Source organism: Epinephelus lanceolatus, chromosome 22 (genome assembly GCF_041903045.1).
Source record: "Epinephelus lanceolatus isolate andai-2023 chromosome 22, ASM4190304v1, whole genome shotgun sequence".
NCBI lineage: Eukaryota > Metazoa > Chordata > Actinopteri > Perciformes > Serranidae > Epinephelus > Epinephelus lanceolatus.
In genome coordinates this window covers 2188487-2196350 of record NC_135755.1, presented here as the reverse complement: position 1 = coordinate 2196350, position 7864 = coordinate 2188487, and the positions used below count along the sequence as shown (strand labels likewise).

At 43.4% G+C, this 7864-nt stretch overlaps 1 protein-coding gene across 1 annotated transcript; it reads left to right on the top strand.

Moving 5' to 3' along the window:
- Positions 1 to 2963: 2963 nt before the first annotated feature.
- LOC117246414 (calcium uniporter protein, mitochondrial-like) lies at positions 2964 to 7522 on the top strand. Its single transcript, XM_033610283.2, has 9 exons — positions 2964 to 3179; positions 3847 to 3907; positions 4092 to 4259; positions 5554 to 5658; positions 5797 to 5954; positions 6160 to 6266; positions 6553 to 6649; positions 7050 to 7166; positions 7292 to 7522. Exons 1-9 carry the CDS (start codon positions 2979 to 2981, stop codon positions 7361 to 7363), a joined length of 1086 nt encoding a protein of 361 aa, XP_033466174.2. The 5' UTR covers positions 2964 to 2978; the 3' UTR covers positions 7364 to 7522.
- The last annotated feature ends 342 nt before the right edge of the window (positions 7523 to 7864 follow it).

Genomic DNA, 7864 nt, shown 5'->3' with positions numbered 1-7864 from the left:
CAAACTTGTTCTTTGACATAAGAATATTTTTTATCTGTTGAACTCGTTAGCAGAAACAGTTTCTGAATGTTTGTGTTCACTGGTGCGTGGTAAATACTTATGCTAACTGGCTAATTAGCACCATGACAGTCTTCCTGTTTCCCTTTTTGAATGATGAACATAGACCAGAGTCCTGCACTGGGTCCAGTAACTTGTGTGAAGTTGTGTAACAGGTAAAAAAAGACATATTTATATATAAATTGACAGATAAAAATGAACTCCATGTCGGCGGGCAGTGGCTGGGAGCAAAAATCAATGTTTTATTTTTCAGACTAAAACAAAGTTAAAAGCTGTGCAGTATATGTGTAATGGTTTAACATCTCAATCACTATTATCAAGCCGCAGTTCCTTTTTTTTTGAAAGTCAGTGGCACAAGTGTAACCTTTGACCTCGTGGTCAGGCGCAGGACGCACATGCTGGTTGGCCGTCAGCTGTAGCAAGACCAACTTTTGATACAGTTCAGGTACATTCAAGGTTCAAGGTGAGCCTTGAGTCCGGCATCTTGAGCTGCTTTCTTGGATTTCTGGAGTCAGAAGTGACTGTATTTGGATGAGAGGGTAGAGACGAGGAAGATTCTACACTTATATTTTGATTGACAGGTTGCAATGGTAGCAACTTGTCAATCAAAAGGTAGCCACGCCCTAAAGCCTCCCCCGCTTAATGGTGTATTTTCCTCTAAATGGGAGCAGAATTTACAAAATGATGTCATGCCGTGTTGAAGAAGACCTGAAACCAGAGACTGAGATCATGAACTCATCAGGAAAAAGTTTACTGAGGTCATAAATCAAGTGAGAAGTGAAGTTGCCCCCTGCTGGCCATTAGAGGCACTTTTCAGACACGGAAAAAACCCTCTTGCATGTGAACGTAGCACAAGCACTCGACTGTCCTGCTGTTATTACAGACATGTCTGAGCTACCCTGCAACTTCTTTAACCTGCAAAGGTCTGTGGGCTCATGGGAAATGTTTGTTAAAGGTCTTTAATTCCTCCACACTGGTGATAGCCGTGTCCGGAGGCACCATGTTTTCATGTTGTCCATCCATCCCATTCTCGTAAACACAATATCTCGAGAACGCCTTGAGGGAAGATTTTCTAAAATTTGGCAAAGACCGACTTGAGCTCAACAATGAACTGATTAGAATTTGGTGTTCATAGGTCAAAGGTCAAGGTCACTGTGACCTGTGCCCATCTCATTTCTCATGAATGTAAAGCCCTTTTTAAACAGGAGTTGTGCAAATGTGCAGGAAAGCCCAATCAGTCTTTTTTCAGCATTGGCAGTATAAAAGCAAAATCAGGGAGTGCAGCAAAATGCCGCCTACCTACTTTTGTTTATACAGAATGTGCCTTTTTCGGGGCAATGGGGGGCGTGAGCAAGTAACAAAACGTGTAGCTCAGCGTGTGACGTAAACAGTGACGTGGGAGGGAAGCCGCGGCTGGTCAGTCCTTCGGTGATTCTCTCGTAAGTCGGCCCGTCCTTCACCGTCCCCGTCATCTGATGGTTAATGGCCTCTTCGTTTGCGAGGACAAGGAGGGCGCGCAATTCCTTGTCTCCCCAGTTGCTCATCTTTACAGTGTCTGTCAGGTTTGTGTTTCCCTCTTGCTACTAGCTGCTCGCTAATTCCTGCTATCAGCTGTTTCCTGTTTATCCACCGCCAGTGGCTCGCACCTGCGGCGCCATCAACAGCTCCTCCCACAAGTCATCAACAGCTCCTCCCACAAGTCATCAACAGCTCCTCCTACAAGTCTTCAACAGCCCCTCCTGTTGCAGAAGGCCGCCTCGGTCTGTTTAAACCAAAAGGGTTCCACCAATATGTCTACCCTACGAGGCGGAAAATTGGGCACCTCGGATCAACTCACCAATCCGGCTCTGTGTGTCTAAATGCTCGCACCTTGCCTGCAAAACGGCCCAACATTCACCAACAATCTGGCAGCGTAAAAGGGGCTTAATATCTCAAGAACCTCTCAACGGAATTTCTTCAAATTTGGCACAAACAAAGACTTTTACTCAACAATTAACTGTTTACAATTTGGTGGTTGAACGTCAAAGGCCACTGTGACCTGTGTCCATTCTCATGAATGTGACATCTCAAGAATGTCTCGAAGGAGTTTCCTCAAACTTGGCACAAATGTTCACTTTGACTGAAGTGTCCAAGTGTTAGGTCATGGTCAAGGTCATCGTGACCTAACAAAACATTTTCACCCTCGACCAGGCAAGCTAGCCGCCAGCTAGAAGTCAGCAGAAGAAGAGTTTACTGACTGGTGAGTTGATGTCCTCGTCCTTATGAGTGACTCGCAGCCACATGTCACCAGCGTCCAAAGCAACCACAGAAAGCACCACCTACACTTGCAAAATAGACATAAGAGCCTAAATTTAGCAGAGTTGGCACAAATTTAGAGAAGCTGACAGATTACAGCTAACAGTTTACAGACGTCTCTTTATGATGGTGGTCTGTGGGGAAAATCATTTCTGGGTTGCAGGGATTTTTTTAGCTGTAATACCGCAAGTGGCCACCAGGAAAAATTGGCTGCAAGATGGAGTGGCTTTCTTCAGGGTCTGTTTATTTTACAAGGGTTTTAAATGAAGAACGACATCATCGGGGGGAAACAGGAAGTCCACTCAGTTTTTTTTCTTTTACTTAAACGTTTAGCCGAGTGCTTTTAGTCAAAACTCAAATTTAAAAACAGAAGAAAATGTTTTAGAGAAGTTTGAGACAAGTTTTCCTCAGAAACATTCAGTGTGTAATTTGTGCAGTGCAGATGAAGTACGAAGCATTTCCACATGAAAGGAATAAAGACTTTTGTTTAAAACATTCTCTCTTATTGTCTTTTCGTTTGCCGCGAGGAGACTTTATGACTTGTTGGTTTGAGTCAGTCACTTCCTGTGTGAAGAAGGATTTCCTGCCAGAGAACAAAGTGTGTTCAGGTGAAACATGAGCTGTGAATGAGTCAGGAGAGGGTTAACTTCCTGGCCCCTCTCCCTGCGGCTCAGCCTGTCATGAAACCTGTTTCTACTCGCCTGAACATTTCTGATTTCACAAAGAGTCTTCACATCTCTCTGTCGGCTCGACGTCTCGCCATGTTCAGATCCCTCTGCAGGTTTGGTGTCCGCTGCTCTCGGCCTGCAGGAGTCAGAATCTACACGGTGAGTTTAACATGTTTAAAGTTTAACAGCTTTCAGACATCACGTAAAGTGTCTAGTCTGGAGAGACTCTTCACCCTTTGTTCGGTACAGGAATGGTCATTTTCCTGATGGGTTTAGGTGTGACGCTCTTTAAATCTGTTAATGCATCAACATTTGAACAAAATCAAACATTTGTACATTTGTGTCAAGAACATAAACACTGCTGAGCCGCGTACTGTTAGTACTGGTACTGAGTTATGCAACTTCTTCTGGTGCTACCTCCAGTATTGGAACAGCTGCAACATACTGCAACTTTACTGATAGTGGTGGTGTTAATACTGCTGCTGCTGCTGTGAGCATGAGACAGGACTGTGTGTGCGTGTGTGTGTGTGTGTGTGTGTGTGTTATGTCCTGCAGCCATACAGCACATACCTCTGTGTGCCTCTCAGCCGTTCAGCTCGTCTCTAACCTCCATTGTTTGTGCAGCCACACCTTTTTATCTGGAAAATGATCAATATGTGTGTTTCCCAATCTGCCACCTCTGTGCTGAAGGATTGGTGAGGTTGAGCCAATAAAAGGACTCGACTGTGTGTTCACGTTCAAACGCTAACAGGAGGGTGTGTTCGTTTTCCTGACTTAAACTCAGCAGTCTGAGTCATGAATGTAAGAATGTGCTGTTCTCTCTCAGTCCAGTTGGGTCTGGTCTGCGTGCGGCGTGTCCAGTTACAGCAGCCAAGCTCCATCTGAAGGTAACTGATAAACTCACAACAGCATCATCTGTAAACCGTCTCAGTTAAAGCACCATAAAGGACTGTAAACTAAGAGTCTACAGCCTGGCAGCAGCTCTGTCTTTGTCTCACCTGTCGGTATTTAACCCCCCGGTCCTGTCCCTGTCCCTGTCTCTGTCCCTGTCTCTGTCCCTGTCTCTGTCAGATGTGTCTGTGCGTTACAGCCTCGGCCGGCTGGTCCTCTCTCTGCGCCTCCCCACAGGTCAGCAGCGTCGTTTCACTCTGACACCCATGTTGACCACGGTCGGTGACCTGCTGCATGACATCAAAGCAAAGGACCCCGGGGTGCACACCGCCACCCTGCTCAACAGAGGTAACACACACACACACTTGTAAGGACCAAATTCACGAGCCCAATGTCTGATCCTTAAACTAATTCTGACCTTTAATCTGATTTCAAATGATAATTTTCAGCCTTTGGAACAAATCAAACTTCCTCACTTTCTTAAAATGTTCTTGTCATCCAAAAATGTCCAAACTTTTTTTAAAAAATTACTCACTCTTGAAAAATGTTCCTGCTGCCTACAAATGTCCCCAAATGTCCCCACTTCCCAAAACTGTCTCCATTTTCCAAAACGTCCTCACTTGTAACAAATACTCTTAGTTTTCAAATTTCTTTAAATGTCCTTACTTTTAATATTCTTGCTGTGCACGAATGTCCTCACTTTCTAAAAATATCTTCACTTTCCAAAATGTTCTCGCTTTTATAAATGTCTCTTCTTTCCAAAAATATTTTCAGTTTGAAAATCCTCTCACTTTTGACAAACACTAACACTTGCCAAAATGTCCTTTGTTTTTTAAAATGTCCGTACTCAAGAGAAATGTCACACCTGTCCACACTTTCTAAAATGTTTTCACTTTCCAAGAATTTTTTTGGTTTCAAAAATGTCCACATTTTCTAAATATGTCCCTTCCTTGCAAAACTGTCCTCCCTTTCCACAAATGTCCCTGCCCTATAAATATATCCTCACCCACAACAAATGTCCACAAATGTCTGAGTCAACAAATGTCTGCAGTTTCCAAAATGTCCTCACTTACAGCAAATATTCTCACTTGCCAAAATGTCATCCAACCCCTTAAATGTCATTTTAAAAAGAAAACTCTGCAGTTCACAAATGTCCTCACTTTTCACAAATGTAATTTTCTTTAAATGCCCCTACTTGAAAGAAAAGTCCCTCCTGTCCACAATTGTCCACACTTTCTAAAATGTCTTTACTTTTCAAGAATAGTTTCAGTTCCAAAAACACATTTTCTAAATATGTCCCCTCTTTACAAAAATGTCCTCACTTTTCACAAATATCCCTTCCCTTTAAATATATCTTCACCTACACCAAATGCCTCACTTTCCAAAATGCAATCAATCTCGCTACATGTCCATACTTTTAAAATATGTCCCAGCTGTACACAATGTCTTCAGACTCCAAACACTTCCTCACTTACAGCAGATTTATTCACTTTTAAAAAATGTCTCTGTTGTCTTAAAATGTTTCAGCGTCCTCAAAATGTTATTGTCCAAAAAAAAATCTCAATTTCCTCACTTGTTTGAACATCTAAAAGTCAAACTGGTCCTCACACAGACTAAACTAAACTTTCCTTTGTCTCCTCAGACGGACAGAGAATCTCTTCATGCACCTTCATGGAAACTGTTCTGATAGAAGATTTTCAGCTGGTGATCAATGACGTCACGCACAACGTCCGCTCGCTTGGACAAGGTACGACCTTCATGTGTGTGTGTGTGTGAGGGGTGAAGTTAGCTTAGCTTAGCATAAAGACACGAAACGTGGAAGTATTAACATGTGGTATTCAGTGTGTGTGATCAAAGGAACACCACTGACCCGTCTGTCCATCAGGTTCGTCTCATGAACACGTGCTGGGTGTGGACGACATGAAGTACGTGGTCCATCTGCTGCACTCGGCTCTGACTCTTCCTCAGCAGCAGCACATCAAACACACAGAGCTGCTGATCAGACAGGAGCAGCTCAGGGAGCAGCTGCAGCCGCTCGAGACGGTAACACACATCACACACTGCTGTACACCAAATACTACTGCGGTTACACGCTGACAACCAGGGGTGACATTTCTACTTGTATGAACTGAAGGATCGGAGTACTTCCTGTGCTCAATACAACACGATACGACTCAGACGCTAAAAAGACATTCAGAATAAATATGAATAAACCTGTGTGTGTGTGTGTGTGTGTGTGTGTGTACAGGTGCAAATCAAGTTAGCGAAGGCGGCGGACAAGAGAGCATGGATACTGGGGTGGGCGGGGCTTGCCTACCTGTCGCTGCAGGGAGGATTCCTGGGTTACCTCACCTGGTAATGAACCAGCCCAATCACCAGATTAATGTTGGCACTGTTCATGTCTGCAAACTGTGGATATGTTTGTGTGTTATTATGTAATGGACACATTAATCTTCGTTTTCATGTTTGGAAAACATCATGTTTGTGGTTCAATCAACAGAGAAACAGCGGTGTGGTTTATAGAAATGTACAGAGCCAACTTTATCCTCTGGCGCCAGCTGCATGAACAAATCTGAACCTTTGCTGCGCTCAGGGAAGCTGTGACCATGTTCAACACGTGTGTGTGTGTGTGTGTTGGCAGGTACGTGTTCGCCTGGGACGTGATGGAACCAGTCACCTACTTCATCTCCTACACCACCAGCATGATCTTCTTCGCCTACTACATCCTCACCAAACAGGTAGGAGCCCCGTCTCCGTGACGACTGCAGACTGTATACGAAGATTGACAGTGTGTCTCCTCTTCCTCCCACTGTACACAAATGAAGCCCAAATATACCAGATATGGCTGCTGCCATCTTGTGCTGCTGACGTCATTCGGAGCCAGAGTCTGGCTATATCGCGAGCTGAACACTGATTGGCTCACAGAGTTGTCAATCATGACATCACATCCCCCTTTTTGCAGCCTCAAGTAACTGATGACAGGAAAGTGAGTGTGATAAGAACGAATTAAGATCTTAAGATGACGGAAACCACCTTTGGAAAACATTTATATAACATTGAGTTTTGAGTTTGGTTGATGTCATGTACTAACATGGAGGGGGAGGGGTTAATGATCAGTGTGTGTGTGTGTGTGTGCAGGACTTCCTGTATACGCAAGCGAGGGATCGTCAGTTCCTTCACCTCTTCCACCAGCGAGCACATGGACAGAAGTTCAATGTTCAAAAATACAACGAGCTCAAAGACGAGCTGGCAAAGGTGATGGACACACACACACGCACGCACGCACGCACGCACATTTTTTTTTTTTTTACGATTAATTGTTATTAATAAAATTGTAGTAATCATAAACTCTGTGTGTGTGTGTGTGGGTGTGTGTGCAGGTGGAGAGTGATCTGAGGAGTTTGAGATCTGCCATTCGGCGGCAGGTGGCTCAGCCTCAGAGAGCCGCCTGACATTTTTACTTTGGTCTTTTTTTGTGACATTAAATGTAAATTTTGCACATTTTTTTTGTACGAACTGTCTCTAGAAAAACAAGGTTCTTTGTAGCACACGCTTCGTTCAGTTGTATGTATGACTGACAGAAAAATAAAAAACTACATTTTCTAAGTTTATATCCCTGCAGCATTTTTTGGTATGTGTTTGTTTTTTTTAAATGAATGTTTAAGTGTGTTATGTGTCAAAATCCCTTATTTTCAGCTTCCTATAGGACCCTTAAATATTTTTGGTGACACATCCGGCTCTTATGGGCACAAACAGGTTTCTATTAAGAAAAGTTAAGACCTTATATATCCTGAGGGAAACTGTGCTTCAGCTGCAGCACAAACATACAAAGAAGGAAAGAGTGCAAATCTTTTTTTTTGTTAGTGAACAAAATGTGCTGACTGTAGAAACAATACTTTTGTTTTCATTACATATAAAATTGTTTTTACTGACAGCTGTGGAAACAAATTAGC

Coding starts and splice junctions, on each gene's coding strand:
- LOC117246414 (XM_033610283.2), top strand. CDS start 2,979: ATGAGTCAGGAGAGGGTTAACTTCCTGGCCCCTCTCCCTGCGGCTCAG. Junction 5,955..6,159: donor AGCTGCAGCCGCTCGAGACG/GTAACACACATC, acceptor GTGTGTGTACAG/GTGCAAATCAAGTTAGCGAA. Junction 7,167..7,291: donor TCAAAGACGAGCTGGCAAAG/GTGATGGACACA, acceptor GTGTGTGTGCAG/GTGGAGAGTGATCTGAGGAG.